The 25,047-nt window shown below is 43.9% G+C and overlaps 2 protein-coding genes across 2 annotated transcripts in view; one reads left to right on the plus strand and one right to left on the minus strand.

Annotated features, from left to right (window-relative positions):
* Positions 1-23,624, plus strand: part of LOC120530680 (titin-like) — a 71,757-nt gene extending 48,133 nt beyond the window's left edge. Inside the window, exons 21-37 of the mRNA XM_039755101.1 lie at positions 63-2,211; positions 6,219-10,094; positions 10,872-11,150; positions 13,926-14,489; positions 14,703-14,984; positions 15,079-15,357; positions 15,452-15,730; positions 18,732-19,010; positions 19,135-19,422; positions 20,027-20,305; positions 20,420-20,701; positions 20,795-21,073; positions 21,184-21,462; positions 22,147-22,425; positions 22,505-22,792; positions 22,916-23,194; positions 23,295-23,624. Coding sequence (XP_039611035.1) covers positions 63-2,211; positions 6,219-10,094; positions 10,872-11,150; positions 13,926-14,489; positions 14,703-14,984; positions 15,079-15,357; positions 15,452-15,730; positions 18,732-19,010; positions 19,135-19,422; positions 20,027-20,305; positions 20,420-20,701; positions 20,795-21,073; positions 21,184-21,462; positions 22,147-22,425; positions 22,505-22,792; positions 22,916-23,194; positions 23,295-23,581 — 10,527 coding nt within the window. The 3' untranslated portion in view covers positions 23,582-23,624. The remainder of the gene's footprint in view (positions 1-62; positions 2,212-6,218; positions 10,095-10,871; positions 11,151-13,925; positions 14,490-14,702; positions 14,985-15,078; positions 15,358-15,451; positions 15,731-18,731; positions 19,011-19,134; positions 19,423-20,026; positions 20,306-20,419; positions 20,702-20,794; positions 21,074-21,183; positions 21,463-22,146; positions 22,426-22,504; positions 22,793-22,915; positions 23,195-23,294) is intronic.
* Positions 23,621-25,047, minus strand: part of LOC120530681 (titin-like) — a 53,022-nt gene continuing 51,595 nt past the window's right edge. Inside the window, exon 85 of the mRNA XM_039755102.1 lies at positions 23,621-23,730. Within this exon, the coding sequence (XP_039611036.1) occupies positions 23,621-23,730 (110 nt within the window). The remainder of the gene's footprint in view (positions 23,731-25,047) is intronic.

A 25,047-nucleotide genomic window follows, 5' to 3' on the forward strand; every position in this document is an offset into this window, starting at 1 on the left:
AAAATGAAGGAATCGTTGAATACCATTCACAGGATTCCACCACGGTGCCTGTAACTTCACAGAAATTTCTAGAAAGTGTACCTTCTTTAAGGGAATATCCTAAGCCAATGGTTGCTAACAAAGGAAGTGGCATTGAAAATATCTTGGAAATTAGAGATAAGCCAATATCGGAAAATAAGGAGGAAGTCATGGAGGAGTGTGAGATGCACAAAGCTGTCTCAGCTCAGATTTTGCAGACAAACAATAAAGCATCGGAGAAGCAAGAAGAGAGCAGCTTCTCTTTAACAGACTATTTGATGTCAGCCGGTCAAAAGCAGAGTGTCGTACACCTGGAGGGCACACCCGGAGAAAAGAGTTCACCTGAACCGGGCATCAGTTCCCTCGAGGTAGAGGAAGTAACCTTCAGTGCGGTGTATGATTATTACAATCAGCAGCCTGAATTTAGCCGTTCCCTTTCTCCAGAGTCTGAGATGTCCATTGAAATAAGCAGCACCTGTAGTGATGAAGTGGCAGAGCTGGAACGTTTCTACACACCATCCTCAACTGACAATCCTATTGCAGTAAAATCTGCAGACTCCTTTCATACTCCTTGTGGAACCCCTGAAGGCTATGTAACTCCTCCTCAATACTCGTTCTCACCCGTTGAATCAAAAAGACCCTCATCTGGAGTGATGCTTGACAGGTTGTTTTCTCCACCCAAAATCTTCCGCTCGCCCGAAGATGAGGGCATTGAAACAACGCCACTTACTTTAAGCGCAGAAGAACGAAGCTCAGTGACCGAGGGGAGAAGTTCTGGGGCCTTTGGTTCTCCTCTAGATATGGAACATAAAGTCCAAGGAATTCCTCCTGCATTCATGAAGCCATTGTCTAAGAGGAGAGTTTATGAAAGGGGCATATTGACGTTTTTTGTGGAAGTGACAGGAATTCCATCACCCGAGGTACAATGGTATAGAAATAACGTTCTCTTGTCGTCGGACCATAGGCAGAAAATTGAACGAGAAGGTGATGTGTGCAGTTTGGAGATTCAAGTTGTGAGCAGGTCAGATGAAGGGGAGTACCTTTGTGAAGCGATAAATGCAATTGGAGAAGCAAGAAGCGTTGCGATGGTAGAAGTTGTTTCCCAGGATGCAAAAGTAATGGCTGCACCCCCTGCGGTTACACATCAGCATGTAATAGAGTTTGATGTCGAAGAAGACATCACCTCGAGGTCCCCATCTCCTCAAGAGATCTTATTGGAAGTAGAGCTGGATGAGAATGAAGTGAAAGAATTTGAAAAGCAGATCAAAATTGTCACCATTCCAGAATTTAGCCCTGACAACAAAAGCATGATTATCTCTTTGGATGTCCTACCAAGTCTTTTTGATGAAAACACCGTTGATTTTGTAACTCAGGAAAGTGATGAACTTAAAATTGCCTTTGAAGTCACAGAGATGCCGCCCCGATTTATCAACCCAATTTTTGATCTCGAGGTGCCAGACGGTATGGATGCTGTCTTTGAGTGCTCACTTGCAGGTGTTCCTCTTCCAAAGGTGGTCTGGTTTAAGGATACTGTTCCTATCCCAAAGGATGGTAGGAAGTACATTTATTCTTCCAAGAACGACAGCCACATTCTTAAAGTTCGAAGTGTGTGCAGTTACGATAGTGGCATGTACATGTGTAAAGCAGTGAACCCTGCAGGAGAAACAACTTGTAAAGCCTTCTTAAGCATATCCAACCACGTGGCGGAAAAAGGAGCCGTAATCGTGGGTGGTGGCAGACAGCAAGCTCAACAGTTCGACTTAGTTGTGGGCAGTCAGCCCTCGGAAATCGAACTGGAATTTGAATTTGATCGTGAAGCGAAGAACTCTCAGAAGTCTGTAAAGCTCATAGCCATGACAGACCATGACGATGAGCAGCAAGGTGATAAATGTGTCAGCATTAACATTGACATGTTCTCCGAACCGTCTAAAGAAGAGCAGATTGAGTTTAAAGCGAAAGAGTCCGAGTCTTGCTCGTTCCAGTTTCAGGTCACAGAGACCTCACCAAAATGCCTGAAACCACTTTTGGATGTAACCGCAGCCACAGGCTCCTCAGTGGTGCTTCAATGTGTAATGAATGGCATGCCGAAGCCAAGTGCAACATGGTATAAAGATAACAGGGTGATTGACACAGGGCGCTATATTATACAAGAGACGGAGTCCGGCGGCTATCACTTGATCATCCCTAGTGCTGGCAAGGGGGACACAGGACAATTTAAATGCGTTGTTACAAACAAAGTTGGCTCAGCCTCGACAGCGTGCCGAGTAAACGTTACTTAAGCTGCTCTTGGAATCGTGTCTGAATAGAAGCCGAAAAATCAATTAAGCTGGCGGCCTCCACGTTCATTTGTAAGCGAAATTCTTTATTTGGGAAATTAAGGTGGGTGGAAAATGGAAAAGGCGATAAACGTTTAAAGCATGAATTATTACAGCGCTTTCCGAAATAACGCTTCAGGTATTCCTGCAATGGAGGTGTGTTGTGTTGTGTGCAACGCTTCAGTTTTCATTTAGTCTTTTGGGTATTTGCAGATTTCAGTGGGATAAATGACGGCGTTAGCATATAGCGGGTTGAGAAATGACTGACTGGCTGACTGACTGATGGTGATGTGTGAAAACGAACAACGTTTTTACGCTTATTTTGTTTGTTTTTTTTTCTATTCATGTTTAAAAAGTTGCTGAATGGAGTTTTTTGCTTTTTGTAAATGCTGAGTGCAAATAAAATACATAGAATGTTGTGTAATTACTGTTTTTAAGGCCTTTTTCCATTCCCTGTACAGGAAAAATGGTTTTCCTTTACAACTGATGAGTCTTGTATAATGATTTTGATTAATTTCCCAATGAACATAGGCGATGTTTGTAGTCTAAGGAGGGTTTCATATGTTTTAAGCCTAAAGTGCTTTGTGTATTTCAGAATGATATATACATATGTGAACAATTTATATATATGCAATTTAACTGAAATTATTTTATATAGTGCTTTTTATAGTGCTGCTTTCTCTTTCTTATACGCCCACACACAAATGTATAGAAGTATTTACTGTATATATACATAGTTATTATTAACTATTATATTATATAGTCATTAAATATTTAATATATATAGTCGCCAGTCTTTAAAAGAATAAAAGCCATTTAAAAGAGAAGGAGCTCCATAGGCAGCCCTGTTTCGTCGTCGTCGTCGTAGTCGTAAGGTTATTTGAGTTGTAGGCCTGGCTTGATGGACACGTAGTGTTTTCTCCAGGGCTTTGTTACACTCGGGTGATGACGGTAGCAGGACTGGAAGTGAAGGGGCCAGAGGTCGGCTCAGATGACGTCCCATTAGGTTAGGTCGCTGTTTATATATCTCAAAGCAAAATGTGAGGAGAGTGGAGTATCCGATTGAATTGAATGAATGTAATGGTTTTGTGAAGGCGTCATGATTGAAAAAAGGCTATTCAGCTGACATGATGTGTCTCATTGAGCTATCGGTTTGTAATGGATGACTGCCGGTGGTCCCTTTCATGCCGTCTTGGCCAGAAGGGCAGGAGCAGGCGTTAGAGCAGAGGTGGTGTTAGTCTTCACCTTCAAGGGTGGAAGCAGAAACTCCATTAGTGACCGTGTGAGGCCCTTTTTCCTTTGGTGTCCCCACAAATTGGTCCCTGAAAGAGAGTCGCTCAGCTTGCATGTGTATGTGCTGTATATTTGTACGTATGTACAGTCCTACACAGTATTCTAACAGTGATGCTGTTCTCCCAGATTACAGAGCTTCTTAGTAATATTTTACAGTTTGCGTTCAGTCGGAACCATGACTGTTAAGTGTAAGGGCATTATGTTTAACCTTGGTAAGAACGGGCCATAGCTAATGGTGAAGGTGAGCCTGATCTTGGTTTTAAATTTTAAGCAGAGGTGTGTGCGTGTTTTTACTCTTCCGTAATTGAATTGCCCCTAGCAGTACCAGTGATGCCAGTGGCCCCCAGTTAGCTTGGCTAGTTAGACAGGTCACAGGTTCATTTTCATAGCTGGGTGTGTTCTGCCCATTCCGTGGCGCCGTTTACGTGGGTTTGTTTAGTTTCTTCTCGCATCCCACCCATGTCAGGAAAGTGAAATGATAACTCTAAATTTGTTTGATAAGAGTAGTTATGTGTTTGGGCCTGTGATAGATAGACTGGTATCCTGTCAAGGATTGGTTCTAACCTTGTCGTTCAGTGGTGCTGGGATTGAACACCACCGCTCATTGCAATACAATGAAACAGAGAGTAAGTTCAGAAAATGAATGCAATAATCATATTATGATGCCCTGTGGTGGGCTAGCGCCCTGCCCGGGTTTGTTTCCTGCCTTGCGCCCTGTGATGGCAGGGATTGGCTCCAGCAGACCCCCGTGACCCTGAAGTTAGGATATATATCGGGTTGGGAAAGGGATGGACGGATGATATTATGAGTAATAATAATTGGGTCTGCTTGATCATGGGTCCAAATACACTCAAAGAAGCCAAGAGTAGACATGTCTTCATTGCTAATGTACTTTCTGCTGCCCTTCAATTCAGGGGATTTTCAATAATCCTCTGATGATTTAATGAACTGTACGATTACTTAATCAATACCTTCCTTCACTCCGTAGAGGCAATGCAAGGCATCCTTGAGTACATTGCAGTCACAACATGTATTGAAAAAAGAGAGAGCTTAAACAGCCATCTTTTTTCTGAACCTGCTTTCTCCATCAGAAGGTTACTGAGAGCCAGGGTGCATTCTGGGAGCAGATTGTTATCGGGCAGAAGCCAACCCTGGGTGGCGTGTCAGTCATCATAGAGAACACTCGAGTCACACACTCACATCGATTCAACCTCACGCTTGTGGTTAGGATGAGAGGGGAAGCCCCAATCCTGAGTTACTGGACCTGTAAAGCAAGAGCTGTGACCACTGTGCCACCCAAACCTTAAATAGTCATCTTTCACATGTACTGTACATGCCAATGCATCAGGGCAGCATTTAGGCATCACTGTTTCCCAGATCCTGCTGCCCAGTCCTTGTTTTGTGTGCAGTTGGCACCGTGTCTTTGTGCCCTACGTATGTTCGGCTAACTGGCACCTCTAACCTGACCCAGTGTGAATGTGGGCCCTGAACTGGCGCCCTGTCTAGGGCCGTTTCTAGACTTGCGCCTGCCACTCTAACTTGGATCAAGTGGGATTGAGAAGGTTGTGTCACGTGTAACATGTGCAAATGCATGATGTTTTAGGCATTTTATCGTGTTTAAATTTTTGGGATGGCATCGGACTTCTTTAATAATTACTTCCTATTAAGTGACTGTTTTTGCCAGAAGCCAAATTTGAAGCACACAAGTTTACTTTTTTGAGAGTTTTTAGCTTGATGCATTTTTACGTACCTTATAAAGAATGGGAAATGCCAAATGAGCCACTTTTTTTTTTTTCCTCTCAACCCATTTCCTTAATCTTTTAATGTGAGGAAATTATATGAACGCATCCATTTTTAGACCACTTGTCTTAGGTTTAGGAGTTTTTTGTGTGCACGTTTTACGGGGGTCACCCTGCGATGAACCGGTGTCCTGCCCGGGTTTTGTTCCTGCCTTGTGCTTGCTGATATAGGCTCCAGTGCCCCCAACCCAGGATTAAGCAGGTTAGAAAATGACGTGACGCTTCACAGAGATGATACCAAGGGGCTCCCATGACCCGTCAGGCCTATGAAGGCCTTTTCTGATGTGATGCTTGAACGTCCATGAAATCAGCAGGTTGAAATGTAAGCACAGTTTCCTGTGTGGTCAAAGGCTATCAATTATTTACTTACACGGCCATATGAGGAAAGTTCAAAAAATCAAATAATGGCGGGACAAGAGTAGCACCCAGTCTCTAAACGCTGTGATAATGAATGAGATGCTGAAGTGCTGGTCAATATTGTTTGGCAGAACTTGGTCATTTCCGACTAAGTGTGTGTTGCCTCAGACATTCAAATGCACAATGTCAGTGTTTTTTGTTTGCTGTGTATTGCCTTGTAAAACTGCATTTTCAATAAAAATGTCAAAGCACATATGGAAAAATATCCTGGGTGACATTGTCCTTCTTTAAAGCTCCTCACTGAAATGCTTTTTTTTATTTTTGTCTTTTTCTTTGGAGGTTCTTTATCACACTTCACCTCCGTGTTTTACTGTGGCTGTTAAAAATGCAAGCGTATGTGTTTAGTAAATCTTTGACTTTATTATTTTTTATACAGAGATTTCTAGCTTGGCTATCACGACAGCAGAAGAAGAAACTCAGGAAACTTACAGCACTGGTCTTCGGCTGTCAGATAAAAAGAAAACATTTGAACTCAAGCCAGAGCCTAAGATTTACTCCAGTACACTAGAGAAGGCCAGGGAAAAGGAGAAAGCGCCAGTTTTCCTTAAGCAGATTGGTCACGCTTCGCTGAGTGTAGGCGAGGAGGCTAGGTTTTCGGTTACAATAACGGGCATCCCCAAACCCAAAGTGCAATGGTTTCATAACGGAATCAAGTTGACTCCTTCAGCTAAGCACCGATTCCTCCAACAAAACGAGGAGCATACGCTGATCATCGGCAGCGTTGAGCCTGAAGACCGCGGGGAGTACTCCTGTCTCACCAGCAACGCCTACGGGCAGACATCTTGCACTGCGTTCTTAGAAGTCAAGTCAAAGGAAATTCGAGTCATCACAGAATCCTCCTCAACGGAGGTGGAGCACAAAGTGGAGATCGAGGAAGTACGCAAAGTTAGCGGACAGCCGCCTTGCTTCATCCGAGACATTGAGCCCGTACAGTGTAGAGTTGGAAGTCCAGCTAAATTTGAATATCGAGTGACTGGGACTCCAATGCCTGAGGTCCAGTGGCTGAAAGGCAGCTTCCAGGTTCAAGCCAGTGTCTACTTCAGCACTGTGCACCACCCAGATGGATCGGGATATTTGATCGTGAACCGAGCTCAAAAGGAAGACAGCGGTCTTTACACTTGCCGAGCATTTAACTCTTCCGGGGAGGCCACCTGCAGTGCTGAACTGCTGGTGTTTAGTGACACCATTGCTGTTTCTCGACACAAGGAACACAAAGTGGTGCAGAAACAGAAGACCTACAAAGTGTCCGAAAGTGACCAAGCCACTGAGTCGCGCTTGTACATGGTAAACCTTCCCGGCGATGTGCGGCCAGGCCGTCACATGGTTTACACGATTGGCACTGAAACCCATCAAGCTATTCACAGTGAACAAGTGGACACGATGAGGGAAGTATCGGTCTCGGCGGCTACGCTGCACAAGGAGGATATTCCTACACATCAGGCGGCTATACTACAGTCGCACGACATCGAGGAGAGCGTTGTGGTTGCAGCCACTGACGTGATGCCCCAGTCATTTGTTCCACTGATGAGACAACTGCACGCTGCAGCCTTTACGACTACAGTTCAGGAAAGCCATGGGCTGACAGAGGAACACTGCGAGAGGCTGCAAAGCCCAGATGTACTCGAGTTAGAATCAGTGAAAGAGAAGCCCGCAAAGCTCTTGTCCTTTGTGGCCGAGGAACAGGTGCCATTAATGAGTGTTAGGGAAGAAACTCACCCTGGCACTCGGCTCACACAAGCTGTGGCAAAGTCAGAACCGAAGCACGTCATATATAGCCATCATGTGGAAGGGAAGCTGCAACTTCCGAAAGAAGAAATGTTCACTATGACTAAACCTCCAGAAGAAAGAGTTAACCACATAAAAGAAGGAGTGAAGTTGCTGTACACGCCAGTCTCCACTGAGAAGAAGGAAATTACCGAGGCACACACCTCACCGTTAGCCACCCGTGATTCCGCTATGGAAGCCAGTGCAAAAAAGGAACTGCCAAAGCCCTTGTTAATGCCGGTGACCGATTCCCAAATAACTCTTCCAAAGGAATGTCTGTTCCATCTAGAAATGCCAACAGGGCAGCAGGCATCAGTAGCGGCAGATTCCCATTCGAAATCTGCATTGATCACAGAAGAAAAGCGGCCACTTGCGGCTGAGCGCACAGAAGAGATCCCGGGTTTGGACAGTGCTGTGTCTGTGCAGTCACACAAAGAGAAGCCCCAGGTCTTGCACTTGCAGGTCAAGCGGGATCAGCGCACCTTACCAAAAGAAGACATGTTTAGTTTTGACGTCCCAATGGAAGAGCAGGCGAAACATCGAAAAAGTCCCACCTTACTGCATTCGCTGATTTCCGATGACCAGAGATTGGTTTCAAATGAAGTCACGTCACCTTTTTCTGCGGAGCAAAGTTCATTTTCAATTCAGCCTGCCAAGGAGCTTCCAGCTGCCATGCATGTGCAGTCTGTCATGACAGAACATGTCTTGCCCAAAGAAGGCATCCTTACTTTTGAGAAGCCCGAGAGCAGAAATGCTGTACAAAAGCTGGAGAAGACCCGCCGACAAGCTGTGATGGCTGAAGAGATAAGGGAACTTTCGTCGGATGTTTCCACAGAGCTTGACTTAACCGTGACCGGTCTAACGTCCGTATACAGGACTGAACCTTTTCCACAGACCTGCCTACAGATAATCACCGAGAAAGTTCTGCTGCCTAAGGAAATTCCCTTTGCCAGTGAGGTCAAACAACAGCGAGCTCTGGTGCAAAAAGAGGACCGCTGGAATATTATGCAGGTGTCCACCACGGTGGAGAATCGAACTTTGGAAGAAGGCCACGCAGACGCATTTTCAGGGATTGAAAAAGCTGCTTGCGAGGCAAAATATGAGCCCAAAATCCCAACCGAGCCAATTCATGTTGAAGAAAGAGCAGTTTCCACCGAGAGTACGACCGCGTTAGAAGCAGCAGAGCAAGACTTTGCCGCCTGCATTCAAGAGGGCCAGTCTGTCCGACTCCCTATGTCCACGGAGGAGAAACAAATTATACTTGGAGAGCATTCAGTGGACATAGTCAAGTCAGAATCGACAGTGCTTGCAGTTCAAAGGCAACCAAAAGGAGTCTTGCAGGCGCATGAAACTGACAGCAACAGCTTCCTTCCAAAGGAACTTACTTTTGCAGTGCAGACCCCGAAAACGTTCAGCTTGAATATGAGAACTCAGTTGAAGAATGCCTTGGAATCTACCGTTACCACTGAGCAGTTATTACTTTTGGCAGATGTGGTGGGTGGTGTAGAAGATGTCGGAGTTAAGGAGGTAAAGGTTTGCAGAGAGCCAAAGTACACGATGTACACGTATCTCATTACGACTAGCAGCTCCCCACCAATGGAAGTAACCTTGACCTTTGAAGGACACTATCCTCAGACCGCCGATATAAAAAGTGAAGTGCAGGCAGCTTTCTATTCCATCATTCACCAGGAGCAGCACATTCTGTCTTCCGAACAGCCAGGGATTGTGGAGATTGACAGACCGCAGAAGTTGCGTGTCAGCAGCACTCCTTTCAAAGAAATGGTATCGCCAGTAGTGCAGGTTATTCACATCGGCGAGAGCGCCAGAGACCTTCCAAAAGCAAGGACCGAGTCAGCTTCTCTGAAGACCCAGACTTTGCCGTCATTCCAGACAGCCACGTCAGAAGAGCTCACGATGCTGCAGGAGTCAACTGATTCTTTTGTCAAAAGTCAGCAAACCCATGTGGTCAAATTCACCTCGGAATCCAAGACTGATTTTCAAGAGGTGATCTCAGTTCAGCAGGTGAAAACGACGACAGGAAAAGCTCGACAACGAGATGTGGGGGCGGCCCTGATCACCACAGGCGTTCCTCCCGCGTCCATCCCTTCTGATCAACAAACAGAGGTCCTCTTAGAAAGACAGAGGAGAGAGGAGGTAATAATGGAAGAGACAGTAGTGTCTACCAGCGTAGAACAGGTTACCGAAGACTATCCCCTCATAAGTAAGAGACTGGGGGATGTTGAAGTAGATGAAAACGAAGATGTTCACCTTAGCGTAGTCATAACCAGTGCAAAGAAGGTGAACTGGCTTTTCAATAGCAAAATCATTACCTCAGGAAAAGAGTTCAAATGTTTAAAAGACCGAGACACTTACACTTTAGTAATCAAGAAAGCAACCAAAGAGAAGCATGAAGGGGAATATATCTGTGAAGCGGTGAATGAAGCCGGAAAGACCAGCACCTCATCGAAACTCACAGTTGTTTTAAGAGGTTGGATTATGGGGATATCAGTATTACCTACCTCTAATCTCACACCCGAGCTTAACCTCTAACTGAGTTTATCCTTTCAAACCCATCCCAAGACCTGGATGACTTCCTTAGACCCGACTAACCATTTAACAGTCCTCGGTCTTCCTTGACATGCACTCTGGTCTCAAATCCCGACCCTTTTCCTTCTTTCCTTCCTTCCTTCCTCCCTGTGTTAATCTTTGGATTTGATCTCCCAAGGCTTCGTCCTCATATTCAAGACCCTGCCTCATCTCAGATTCCTGTTCCACCGGTGTACCCATTTGTCCGTAATGGGACTTTCCCTTAACCTTCATCCCCATATCCACTTCACTGCTTTCGTTCCGTTCCACTGTTTCGCATTTCACGTTTGCTGTCTTGTGTTCTTTGTCTTTTTATTTCTATGATCACCCGATCATTTAATGTTACTTTTCATCGTTTATCATTTTCACCATCTTCTTCATTCTGCACATAATTTTCACCTGACGCCAGTGACTGTTTTGCATGCTTCTTCAGACATCACATTTCAACTGTGTGCCTCATTGGCTGAGTCTTCATTTCATTTGAAAATGAAGATGGTTTCTTTCCTTCTAACCTTTCAAATGCACCATTTCTTTTTGCAGTCACTCCCTGGACTACTACTGTTTGCTTCCTCACTCCTACCCGTTCCGGTTAATTATGATGTACTGTATTGTTAACCAATGACCTTTCTGTTTGATTCACAAAACTAAACAAAACACTTTTTTTTCCCCCTTTGTTTAGCTCCTCCAGTATTCAAGAAAAAACTCCAACCACTTGAGATCACCGTAGGCAACCCTGGAAGGTTTGAGTGTGAGATTGAAGTGTCCCCTCATGTCACCTTTAAATGGTATAGAGCTGGCACTGAAATCCATGACAGTGATAAGTACAAGATAATCAACAGACACTACACGTCTTCACTGGATTTCCTCAAGCCCCTAGTGGTGGACAGTGGCGAATACACCTGCAAAGCGTCCAATCAGCACGGCAGTGAGAGCTGCTCATCCTTCCTGACTGTCATCGGTAAGTCAGCCTTTTTTCCTGGTTGCTGTCATTTTACACCCAGCGTCTCAGCTCCAGTTCTTTTTACTGGGACCTACAAATGGAATGAAGTTGGGTGAGTAAGCTGGCTCTGCTATCACTTGAGCATTTACTCCATTTTCATAGTCATCTTAGAAAATAATTTAGTTTTAGTCATTTCATGATACAATCATGTTGTGCCTAAAGTTAATTTTACTGGCTCTGAAAACTGCGTAATATCAATCGTAACCTCTGCCTATGAATTGTTTCTCATGTGCTTATGGGTATATTCCTGAAAGTGCTTACCGATGATTAATTTTCCTATTTTACACGAATATTTCAATGTAGGCCTGTAGCTGTGTTTTGCCTATTTCTCTAATGGGTAATTTTCTGATAAAATTGCATATGTTTTCTTATGAGGGCCTCCTCTCTTATGAGTCTCTTCATCCCTCGACTCTTTTGATGAGTATTTGGTCAAACTATAGTGTATGTTGTTGTTTTGGCATACTTTATGATTCAGATTAACACAGAGATAACGGGTCTGTGGTACTGTGTGGTTGGTAATTGTGAAATGCTTACCCCTAAGTCAGGGGCTGGCCATTCACCAGTCTGAAAAATGAACTCTCTCCGCACAGTGTTACTGAGTCACAAATGTTTAGTTTTGTCATCGCCTCACAATCTCTTGTTGCTTTACAAAATTTTGGAGGAAACTATGATAGGATAAGAAGTTTTTGGGGCTGTGGGAGTAATTATAAAGAAGAACATCAGGTATCAGATTAGGCCACTCTCTCTTTGCTGGTCTCCTCCAGCTCAATATACAAATGGCCATCTTCTTCTATTTTCTTAGGCCGCCAGCCAGAACTGTTCCATGGTCCTTTCTGTGGTGGTATGTCTGGCCAGTTTGTACAAATCGGGAGCAAATTTGTAAAAGGTGCATTTAAGGCCCGGCACTCCACTGCTTGAGCTGGCTTTGCATGGAAGGGTCCCCTCTTGATTTTTTTTTTTTTGCTAGGATCCTACCTTCTTTACCATTTGTACTTTATTATTAGCTTGTTATATTTGCCCCCAACCCATTTCATATGGAGGAATTTTGCCCCTTGTTCCACCACAGAGATAGTTTTGTTCCATGAGTGGAGTTTCTTGGATATCGATGATGTGTTCCTTTAGATCATTGACACTAGAGGATAATAAATAAATCTACCATTCCTATAAACTCCTCCCCGTAAGTAAAGGCCTTAAGTTCCATTAATGACAACATTTTGGAACATGGCCATTACATTACACAGCGGTAGACTGTGGATATTTCTCTGTACAGCTAATATGGGTGCAAAGGGAGGGTGCATCTCATTTTCCTTTTCAGTGGAAGAACATAGTTTGCATTAAAGAACCTTCTTCTGCATTTTAAAGGATAACAGCGATGCTTTTGTATGGAAATCCAGAAATGTTTATTGTAACCATCACCGTGTATTTTATGGTGCTCAGAAACGGCTCCCTTTAATGGCTGTCAGCCTGGAGATGGACCTTCTAGGTAACTGACCTCAACACCTTTCTGTGCCCCCTCTAAGTGATGAGATAAGGTTTTCTACCTACGACAGTGACCACAGATTTTCTTTGCTTTCCTCTGTTCCGCTGGTTTGAACTGAATGGCAGTCCATCTGGTTATTTTAACTCTTTTAGGACGGATGTTGACTTTTGTCGACACAAGGGGTTGAGAATGGATATCAGGGCAGAGAGTGAAAGAAAGCTGTAAATGCTGATAAAACTCACTATTACATTAAAGGCAGACCCCTCTTTGCTCAAAGGACTGTTAGACACGTTGAAGCCCTACGTGTGCATGAGTAGCGTAGAGTAAGCAGCGTCTAGAATGGCATCAGGCATCAGGCGAGAAAGCGAAGCAAATGCACAAATCGAAAGACTCTCTGCATTTTATTTTTATTTATTATTGTGCATTATTGCTGAATCGGACTCTGACTTATTGAACTCCGATTTTAATAAAAGTGATCTGGAGATTGAAAACGAAAGTCAGGTGCCTGCATCGGCTGAGCGGTCCCCAGCTGATCATAGTGCTGGACGTGCTTAGGCAGCTGACGGGCCTACGATAACGTTCGCCCTGGGAGGACTACGCCGACGTCGATCTATGGGAGGCGAGCTGGCAACTGGACTTCACCAAACGATGTGGCCTGCTGGTGGACACAATGGATTAGCAGCCGCTCGACTCTGTAATAAGTTGTGAACGTCACTATGCTTACATGAACATGACAATTTTAGGTCGATTTATGCGTTAAACCATTGCTTTGTGTTCTTTTTAGAAAACTGGGTTTTTTGGAAAAATATTCAGCCCTGGGACAAAAGGAAGTAAAAATAATTAACCCTAAAAGAGTTAAAGGGAACGCAGCCTCTGAGGAGAGCAGTCAGGGAACCTTTCAGGTGGTGGTTAGCTTTGTGAGTCGGCAGCAGATTTTCTGACTGATTTTCCATGTTATTTGGTCTTCTTTCCTCTAAAAGTCTACTTTTTTATTTTTGTATTTTATTTCTTATAATTTCTTTCTTTACACCATTGGCTTTCAAACTCTTTTTGATTTTAATAAGTCTTCTTAACTGTCTTCCTCTAGATCTTCTTATAAACCTTCTCTTCTTGGGATCGTCTTTGCGTTCTTACACAACATCGGGATGGTCACTTGACCACTAAGCTGTGTCTCTGATTATATGGCTTTGCGGGTTTTGAAATCATTTTTGATTGGTATGATTTCCTTCTTTTATTTTGTTTCTTTTTTTTAGAAGTTTCCCCACCTTTGTTTGTTACTAAGCCAGAGTCGATGACTTTGTTTGTGGGGAAGCCAGCAAGACTTCAGTGCGTTGTGACCGGCTCACCTCCACTAAATATCGTATGGCAGAAAGACAGTCTTGATATTCCTGTGGGTGGAAATGTAAACATCTCAGTCGATAGAAACGTGCACATTCTTGAGATTCGCAGCCTTCAGCTCTCCGACAAGGGCCTGTATTCTTGCAAGGCCACCAATGGCTTTGGAACTGATTTGTGTAGCGCTGAGCTACAGGTGATCGACAAGCCGAAGTTCATAAAATGCATTGAGTCTCAGACTGTGGCAGTGGGCCAAGCCATTCGTCTTGAATGCCAAGTGGACGAGGACACTGGAGTGACTGTCTCTTGGAGCAGAGATGGGAAAAAGATCCATCTGAGTCTGGACTATAAAATCATATTTGAAGATAAAATGGCAATCCTTGAAATGCCAAATGCCAAGATGAAAGATTCTGCAACTTACGTTTGCACAGCATCCAATGATGCTGGAAGCAGCAGCTGTTCTGCTTCGGTGATGGTACGAGGTAAGCATGATGTACAAGGCTGTATCTGCAGCTGCCTCTTCTGTATCTTGATGTCTTTCTTCTTAAAATGTCTTCTTATAGTAGAGTAAATGCACAGATTCCTCTTGGCATGCTGCTACTGCTTCTTCTTACTGTGGCAAGCATGCTTGAAGGTTTCACATGTTCTGGCGCTATGGCTCAAATGAATGAATGGTCTTCAACCTGTTTTTGTAGAGCCTCCATCTTTTGTAAAGAAGCTGGAGCCAAAGGTTCTGTGGAAGCAGGGATCGGTGGCTCGGCTGCAGTGCTCTGTTAAGGGTTCCCCTGAGCTTCATGTCACCTGGTTCAAGAACGACATGGAGCTCAGTGCAAGTGATCGATGCAGATGCACATTTGCCGAGGGCCTGGCAGTTTTAGAAAAAACTAGCGTCACCATGGACGACGGTGGCATTTACACATGTGAAGTACTAAACGAAGCTGGCTGCGAGAGCTGTGGCACTCAGGTGACGGTGAAAGGTTAGTTCCTCGTCCTTCTTTGTGCCTCATTGCAGGTGAGGCTGGCCATGCAACCTTCATTTCGTGTGTCATTTGTTTTACCATCTCTCTTTAGAGCCTCCATCTTTCAAGAAAGAATTAGAACCTCAAGAAGTTGTCAGGGGGGCCAGTACCACCCTTGAATGTCACATTGCTGGCACAGCCCCCTTTGAAGTGAGCTGGTTTAAGGACAAAAAGCCAATCAAGGCTGACAAAAAACACAAAATACATTATGAGGATGCCATTGCCAGGCTGGAAATTTGTTCATTTGAAACAACTGATGCAGGGGATTACCAGTGTACAGTGGCTAACGAAGTGGGCAAGAGTTCTTGTGCTTCGACTGCCAAGGTCAAAGGTCAGTAAGTGTAGCCTGTCAGGGTCCACATCCTCAAGAGGTTTTTTTTTTCTTTCTCTTGTCATATATAAGTATATTTCTCTTTAATATCTAGAGCCCCCAGCCTTCGTTAAGAAGATCGAGAACCTTTCTACAATTGTGGGAAGTTCTGTTAAGCTGCAAGGCACCGTCAAAGGCTCTGTGCCAATATCAATCAAGTGGCTCAAGGATAAGGAATTAGTGTCCTCAGATGATAAAATCAGCATGTCCTTCCAAAATGGGGTTGCCACCTTACAGATTAATGCTGTTCAGATTAGTCATAGTGGGAAATACACATGCCAAGCAGAAAATGATGCAGGATTGCAAAAGTGTGAGGCATCATTGCTGGTAAAAGGTTAGTATTGTTTTTCTGAATAAAATACCAGAACCTAGCAAATCATGAAAAACGAAATTAGTTCAAATAAATGGAGTCTACAAAAAAAAAAACAAGCATGAGAGGACATTGTTGTTCCTTAGTTCTGTCAGCCGCCCATCCATTCTCTGAACTTGCCTCTTTTTAAATGGTGCGTTTCAGGGCCAGTGCCCATTTCTTTAAAAAACTGTCGATGTCTGGGCACTGGGAAATGAAATAAAGCAGAATATGAACAGCCATGCATCTGCAGCACCTGCTCAAGCCGGGCACCGTGGCCGCTATTTGCTTTTCAGTCCTATCAGTTTCACAACTGGATGTTACTTACTTCCGTCATCACAAATCTTTATTTCATTTCATTTACTAGCCTCTCCGTCTAAGTTTCATCTGCACATTCAGAAACACCCCAGCATGTATTTTATTACAAAAAGATTTTGAAAATGCCACACCTACTATGCCATGTTACTACTACCCATCAAATTGGTTAGCTTTGTAAGTCATTGACAGGCACCCAGCAGAAGTCCTAAGGACCCTGTGTGGGTCCAGGTTTGTCTGTTTCAACTTCACACCTAATTAGGACCCAGTTGTTATGTAGAAATGACAGAACTGGCTTTGTTATTTCTTATTAGACTGGACCAGACGTTTATTGTATGTTACATTAGGGGTAGTTTAGTGTGTTTTTGAAGATTGGTGTTTTGGCCATTTTATCAACTTCTGTTTCCTAAAGAGCGCGTTAGTGGGTCCGACTCGGACTCTTTAGTAGTTGCAGCTTGTCATCATTCAGTATCGTCTGCCCAGCTCTTCTCTTTGTTAATTCTCATTATTAGGATACAATTGAGGGAGCAAACTACTTATGTTTATTTAGTTTATTTTTAATGCTGCCATGTCTCGTGACCACGATTGTCAGCCTTTATGGAAGTTCTGCTATAAACTCAAAGACATCTCCGTGTAGCATCATTCCTCGGTTGGATATCCTCACGTTCTTTAGTGGTAATCTGCATTTCAAGTACGCCAAATGCTAGTCTGTGTTTCGAGTCTTTGTTCTCTTCTCTTACCTTAGACTTTGATCTGTTGGTTTGCCTCAGTATTTTGTTAACTCGGGTATTTTTCGTTTTGCCCTGCTTTACTGCGATTCTTGTTTGACATTATTATCTCCCAGTTCTCTTCTTTCACTCATAACAATCCCTGGAGACCCTGACTCATCACAGGAGAATCCTCCCTTACTTGTATCCTAATAATGACAATTAACGATGAACGGAGTAAACTAATAATAATGACATTGAGGTCAATTAGAGAAAAAAATATTCAGTAATTGGGAAACGATGTTTAACACAAAAACTTGAAACTCATAGTGAAGTTGTCAGTGTGCCCATCCGGGCAGTATACAGGATTTTTAGAATATTAGAACAACTTGACCAAAGCAGCCCAACAATCTCACCAATTGCCCATCTAATTGAGGTTTGAAGGTCCCTAAAGTGCCACTCTCTACCACACCTCTTGGTCCCTGTTTTGTCCTGGTAGAGTAATATTTTTCTCTACTTTCCCCTTTTGTATTATTAATATGTAGCCTTTCTCAGAACACCTCAAATCTCACAGACTTACCACAGTTTATAAGGTATTATAATATATAACTTCTCTCCACCTTCCCTCCTACATCTATAACCTCAGGCAGTTAGGTGTAGTAAAAGACAAGCAGGAGTTAAGTTACAATTTAAACAATGTATTATTGGTAATGTTCATAAATAATAACAATATGCAAAGTACATTTCAATATTGGCAACTATACAACCTGATTAAATGGCGATGTATAGTTTCAGGCAGCACACAGACTTGTTTGTTACTTAACGTCTCTCATTTGTGGTCAGCTTTCTTCAGAACAGGCCGCATGCCTGTCTCAAAATGGCTGCCGAGCTCTGCTCTCCATTGTGTTGTCCTTTCAGTTAATCAGTTTGGTAAGAGGGAGAGATGCTCCTTCGTCAGATGTTAGTAAGAGAGAATGTGAGGTTAACCAAGTAAATTTATTGATGTTCAGTCCAACCCCTACAGCCAATAGGGCATCGTGGTACTTAAAGGCTTCTGATACAAGCCAATTCCAAACAGCTATACTTCAGACCAATGGAGTGACGGAACACCTTCACACCTGCCGTCCACCAAAACCATATGTTAAGGTAAAGCTTGGCAGTTGGGCAACCTGGCCTTCTCATGGGGATTCAGAGAAACATTAGCTAAGCTTGTTTACAACTCTGTCATAAAATTCAAAGAGACTCGGTCGTAAAGGGGGGTAAACATGAATGCTTCTCACTAATGTAACACTAATATTACATTGCGTTGCCTAAATTACAAATAAACACATATAAAATATTTATCAACTTGTATGCAAAATCTCACATCACAGCAGTCACTTATTCCACATGTCTGATTTTTAACAGTTTTGGGTGTTTCTCAATGTGAACAGTAAAGGAGCAAATGTGAGAACAGGAGGTGTGAAACTCTTTCGCCTGAAAACCCGCCGCCACGAAAAACTCTGCTTATTCTTTTACCCTTCCATGCCCTTCGGTGTGGGTTTTCCTCATTTTGGATAACCCTTTTAGTTTATTCTATTTATTTAACCTACGGTGGCCAGAAAAACCGGGCCTAAAAATGTGAAAACTATTAGTGATTGCCCGCTGACAGAATAAAGTAACATGAAATATTGTGTTTCCAATGGGCGTGACATTTTAGATTTATCTGCCCAACTGGATTTTGTATATAATCTTTTACAATGAAGAGAGTGACAATAAATATGAACCTTAGGAAACTCTCCTCGCTGAAGAACACTCTGTGGAGTAAATAAGCAAGTCTGCCCTTTTTTGTTCCTTCGTTATTTAATGGCAGGTTTTCAAAGTGAATGTGCCATTGTAATTTTTTCATAGTGCGTTCCAGCAGACACAGAACTGTCCAAAAATGTTTCATCTTCCTAAACAAGTCATGTCACATCTCTTTGTAGAACCTGCAAAAATAGTTGAGAAAACCACCTCGATCAGCGTGACAGCAGGTGACCCTGCAACTTTGGAGTGTACCATAGAGGGCAGTCCAGAGCTTCAAATTAAATGGTTCAAGGACAGAAGAGAGATCACGTCCAGCCGCAAGTATAAAATGAGCTTTAAGGAGAATGTGGCCACTCTAAAAATCTTTTCAGCTGAGAAAGTGGATAGTGGCGACTATACCATTGAGGTGGCAAACAATGTTGGCAGTGACCGCTGTTCTTCAAATGTCATGGTTTTAGGTCAGTAACACATGCAGACCTTTCTCTGCTTCTCACTGGATCACTTGCCTCATGTTTTTGCTCTAGCGGTTTGACCACTGCCTTTTCTTTTAAGAGCTCTCTTGTCATCCTTGTTATCAAACAGATCGGATTGTTCCACCGACTTTTACGAAACCACTTCGCAAAGTGGATGGAGTTGTAGGTTCTACCGTGAGCATGGAATGCCGAGTTTCTGGTTCGCAGCCCATGACGGTGTCCTGGTTTAAAGATGAACAAGAGATATCAGCTGATGCTAAGTACCAGCCGGCTTTCAGAGAGAACACAGCATCCTTGAACATCAGTCATTTAGAGGCATCCGATGCTGGCAGTTACACGTGCCGTGCTGCGAATGCTGCTGGAAGCAAAGAAACGACCGGAAGCGTGACTGTAAAAGGTTTGGCTGCACAGTTCAATGCGCTTTCCCTTTCGCCGTCTCTAACTCACTTCCTATTTTTTTTTTACAGCTTTAGTCATCTCTTTGCATCAAATCTTATATTAATAACTGGCATATTTATTCGTGTAAGTACACCGTAGGCAGGGCCGCAGCTAAGCCTTAAGAGCCATGGAGAAGGAAGGATGGAAGGAACAATAGCCAACCAAAAGCTTATTGTGATTTTTGGCAGGCGTGCTCCTTGGTCACCGTGAGAAGTGATCTTCCTGAGTCCTTCATCAAAGGAGAAAGGAGCCCATTTTCTTTTAATAAACCGTAAATTAAGGTAGCTGTGGCCCTGACTGAAGGTGACATGGATGAACTCCTTTGAACCCCAAGCATGGAGTGTGGGGAGAGGCCGCAAAACTTTGCCATGTCTTTGTAAAGATTGTGAATTAGAAGTTAGGGGAACATAATGCCAAAGGGCAACTTCTATTGGATCCAATGGGTTCCATGCATGTTTGTTCCTTATTCTTAGACTTAGTCTTGCATAGTGGAGAAGTCTTTTGAAAGTTTTTCATTCACCTTAATGCTCAAACTCTTTTTCTTTTCCTGACTAAATCTTTAGAACCTCCTGTGTTCACTCTTAAACCGGAGTCACAAGATGTGATCCCTGGCTCCACCGTCATTTTGAAGAGTGCTTTTAGAGGAACCCCTCCAATGTCTATCAAATGGTTCAAGGAAGACAACGAGGTGATCACTGGTGGGGCGTGCTTCATCAGAAAAGAAAGCCTTTCCAGTTTTCTGGAGCTCCATTCTGTGAAACCTTTGGATTCAGGGAAATACACCTGCCAAGTCAGCAACGATGCTGGCAAGGTCTCGTGCACCGCTGTCTTATTTGTAAAAGGTGCAGCTACTCTTTTCTTCTTATGCTTCCTTTCTTTTCTTCTTTCTGGTCTCTTAACTCTGTTCTTTTTTGCAAGTGTTTCTAATCTCATATGGCTGCTCTTTCAACACACAGAGCCACCAACTTTCACCAAGAAACTGGACGCCTCCAAACTTTTAATGACGGGCTCGTCAGTTCACCTGGAATGTAAAGTAACTGGCACTCCAGAAATCCAAATTAAATGGCTGAAGAACGAGAGTGAGATCAGTGCCGGGGACACATACCAAATGTCTTTTACAGAAGATGTAGCCTCCCTGCATATTTTCAATGCCAGCGTTGAAGAGAGTGGGGACTACATTTGTGAGGCGTATAATGATGCTGGCACTGACCGCTGTAACAGCCTGGTTATTGTTAAAGGTACCAGTTTCATGTCATGTGTCTTTCCGGTGGAGGTAAGGATAGTCAAACATCCATATACTTAAAAAAAAAAAATCTCCTTTTTTGTTCTAGAACCTCCCTCTTTTCAAAAGGTGCTTGAATCCATGGAAGTGGTCAAAGGCACCGATGTTGTTTTGCAAGGCGAAGTGACTGGCACGGCTCCCTTTGACTCAGTATGGTACAGAGATAATAAGCCTGTCAGAAGTAGCAAAAAATATAAGATAATGTCCCAGAATGGAACCGTTAGCCTTCACATTCTCAAGTGTGACGCAGCAGACATTGGCAAGTACCAGTGCACGGTATCTAATGACGTAGGCACGGCATCCTGTGACTGCGATGTGACACTGAAAGGTTGGTAAGGCGGGGTCGCGAGTGGCTCCTGCCGAGGCTTTTGTTCTTTTTTCAAGGCTCAGAATTGCTCAATAATGTAACTTTTGTGTCTGCATTTCCTGCTCCACCAGATCCTCCATCCTTTATAGAGAAGATCGAAAACGTTAGCTGTCTTGTGGGAAGTGTGATTACGTTACAGAGCGTCGTTAAAGGCTCGCTACCAATCACGGTGTCGTGGATAAAAGATGACAATGAAGTCATGGAGAGTGACAACATACAAATGACATTTGAGGATGGGGTGGCTACTCTCTACATGACCGATGTGGAGACGCTTCATGCCGGCAAATATACCTGTCAGGCCAAGAATGATGCAGGAGCTCAGAAGTGTTCAGCTAGCGTGCTTGTGAAAGGTCAGTCAGCAGAGTGTATGATGAGATGACATTGGTGGCCTCCTGACTGAAGTCCAAAGAGCACTCCAGTCCAGGTTCTCTCTTGAGTGGAAGTGCAATTTTCAATAAGTCGATTAGCATCAAATGTAACTCGATTTAGACACCATTCTTAGGCTGCTCAAGGCCCTTAACCTGTAATTGCTCTTGTCCTGGGTATGACGTTAATCTGCATCCAGCCCTCATGTGGCCCTGCAACCTGCAGGGAAAAACTTCGGGGTTGTTGGCAGAATTGGCACTCCAGCCACCATAAAAAAAAATCTTGCACTGTTCTATTTCATCTGAACTGGTGTGGTGCTGAGGTATTACCCATTGCATGGCTGCAATCGAGTGCTAATCTGGGATCCTGAGTCGGTGTGTCGTGTGGCGGGTGCGGCAATGCGCCGTATCAGCGTGTGCTCCTGACCTCCTGCTCTCTTAGGCTGCAGTCCATCTGCTCGGCCTACCTCTGTCTTTTTCCACTATGTGTTTCTAAATTATCGGAGCAGGCAGACTCAGTCCAGGAAGGCCACCTCAGATGTAGATGATTTCCCAGAAGTCTCTACTCTTTAGGAAATTAATCATTTTAAAGCATAGGAACCAGCGAAGCTTTATATTTGAATACGACACAAGATACGAGTGATTTCTCGATGTCTTTATTTACCACAGAACCTGCAAACATCACTGAAAAGGCGCAGTCCATCAGTGTTACGGTTGGAGACCCAGCTACCCTGGAATGTCGCTTTTCAGGCACCAAGCCTCTTAAGGCTGCCTGGTACAAAGATGATAAAGAGCTGAGCTCAGGCAGGAAATATAAAATCATAAGTACAGAGAAGTCATCTACAATAAAGATTCACTCAACAGACAAAAGCGATGCGGGAGAATATATCTTCAGAGTATCCAATGATGCTGGCAGCGCCTCATGCAAAACCTACATCACAGTGCTAGGTTGGTAGTGGGATCAACAGTTTCATTATTTTAGGTGTATTAAGCTGCAGTCTAAACGTTGTTATTTTATGTTGGTCAGATCAAATAATTAAGCCATCGTTCACAAGGAAACTGAAACCAGTGGACAGCATTAAAGGCTCATTCGCTCATTTGGAGTGCCTGGTATCAGGGTCCCTGCCCATGTCGGTGATCTGGTTCAAAGATGACAAAGAGATATCCATCAGTGACAAACACCAGTGCACTTTTTATGAAAATGCAGCCTGTTTGGAGATTAACCGCCTTGACAGCTCGGACAGCGGAAGCTACACTTGCTTGGCCACCAACCAGGCGGGCAGTGATCAGTGTAGCGGGCCTTTAATTGTCAAAGGTTGGCTTTATTGTTTCTTTCTTTCTTTCTTTCTTTCTTTGTTATCTTCAGGCAAATGGCAGAATGTTTGAAAGTAAAGTTACCCCTGAATTTTCACACCTCTTTCCCCCCAATTTAATTTAGAACCTCCAACCATTACCGAGAAACCTCAGTCCAAAGATGTCTTGCCAGGATCTAGAGTGCAGTTTAAGGTTCTTGTAAGTGGCACGCCGCCTCTGACTATGAAATGGTACAAAGATAACAAGGAGCTGATATCTGGGACAACTTGCTCTATCTGGAAGGACAATACTACATGTCTGCTGGAGCTGTTTTCTGTGAAGGTCTCCGACTCGGGAGATTACATCTGTAAGATCAGTAATGACGTGGGCTCCGATTCCTGCAAGACCACCCTTTTTGTGAAAGGTTTACTTCTCTCTTTTTTTTCATATTCTTAGATTTCTTCTACTGGCACATATTCAGATTGGGGCTTGAGTTAAACACAATCTGTTTTGTTTGATTTTAGAACCTCCGAAATTCATTCACAAGCCTGAGAGCCTTTCGTTAATGAAGCCTGGGCAGAGTAAAAAGTTTGAGTGCCAGGTAACTGGAACTCCAGAGATTACAGTCTCCTGGTATAGAGATGGCAGTGAAATCATCTCAAGTGGCAAATATCACCTTTCTTTTGATAACTCTCTGGTGACCCTGGAGATAATAGGGGCGAGCGTAGACGACAGTGGCCTGTACGTGTGTGAGGCACGTAATGAGGCTGGCAGTGACAGTTGCAGCGTTGAAGTTTGTGTGAAAGGTTAGTATGGGATGATTCATCTCAGCTTTCAGGCCTTCTGATTTTCAGGTGAATGCTGCGTTCTGAATGCTAATGTGATAGGCGAAGTAAAATGAAGCCGTGCTTAATTCCAATATTCCTGCTATCAGGGCAGCCTCCTGTACGGCACTTGGTGCTGCCATTTCCCGAGATAAAGGACTCAATTATCCTCCTCATGTAAACATGAGAAGATAGATTGTGGGCCATTTGGCTGAAACGGGCTGACACAAAGCCATCTCAACTGTGTGCAATATGAGTTGGTTCTGAATTAAATTGACTTTTCAGTTCTAGATAGATAGATACTTTATTAATCCCAAGGCGAAAGTTGACATACTCCAGCAGCAGCATACTGATAAAGAACAATATTAAAGGAATTAAAGAGTGATAACAATGCAGGTATAACAGACAATAACTTTGTATAATGTTAACGTTTAACCCCCCGGGTGGAATTGAAGAGTCGCATAGTGTGGGGTCTCCTCAGTCTGTCAGTGGAGCAGGATGGTGACAGCAGTCTGTCTCTGAAGCTGCTCCTCTGTCTGGAGATGATCCTGTTCAGTGGATTCTCCATGATTAACAGGAGTCTGCTCAGCGCCCGTCGCTCTGCCACGGATGTCAGACTGTCCAGCTCCGTGCCTACAATAGAGCCTGCCTTCCTCACCAGTTTGAGGCGTCCCTCTTCTTTATGCTGCCTCCCAGCACACCACGCGAGAAGAGGGCTCGCCACAACGTCTGATAGAACATCTGCAGCATCTTATTGCAGATGTTGAAGGACGCCAGCCTTCTAATGAAGTATAGTCGGCTCTGTCCTCTCTTACACAGAGCATCAGTATTGGCAGTCCAGTCCAGTTTATCATCCAGCTGCTCTCCCAGGTATTTATAGGTCTGCACCCTCTGCTGATCACGGGGTCCATGAGGGGCCTGGTCCTCCTAAAATCCACCACCAGCTCCTTGGTTTTGCTGGTGTTCAGATGTAGGTGGTTTGAGTCGCACCATTTAAGTCCTTGATTAGCTTCCTGTACTCCTCCTCCTGCCCACTCCTGATGCTGCCCACCATAGCAGTGTCGTCAGTGAATGTTTGCACGTGGCAGGACTCTGAGTTGTATTGGAAGCCCGATGTATGTTGGCTGAAAGTCCAGTCCCCTGCGGCGCTCCTGTGCTGCTGACCACAATGTCAGACCTGCAGTTCCCAAGACGCACATACTGAGGTTGGACTGTAAGATAGTCCAAATAATCTGTGAGATTGTTTTCTCGGACAGTGATGCGTCTGATGTGTCAGTTCTTGAGGAGCATGCTGGTGATATCAGCTGTGTAACTTTTGCGTCATGATGATAGAAATGCAGACAAATTCAGATCCCTACTGATATTCAGCACATTTTGAGTGTCTAAGAATTCATAGGCTATGTTGAGCTGAATGGCCTGTCCTCCTTTACACTTTTTAAATGTTCTTGTGCTC

This window comes from Polypterus senegalus, chromosome 6, assembly GCF_016835505.1.
Source record: "Polypterus senegalus isolate Bchr_013 chromosome 6, ASM1683550v1, whole genome shotgun sequence".
NCBI lineage: Eukaryota > Metazoa > Chordata > Cladistia > Polypteriformes > Polypteridae > Polypterus > Polypterus senegalus.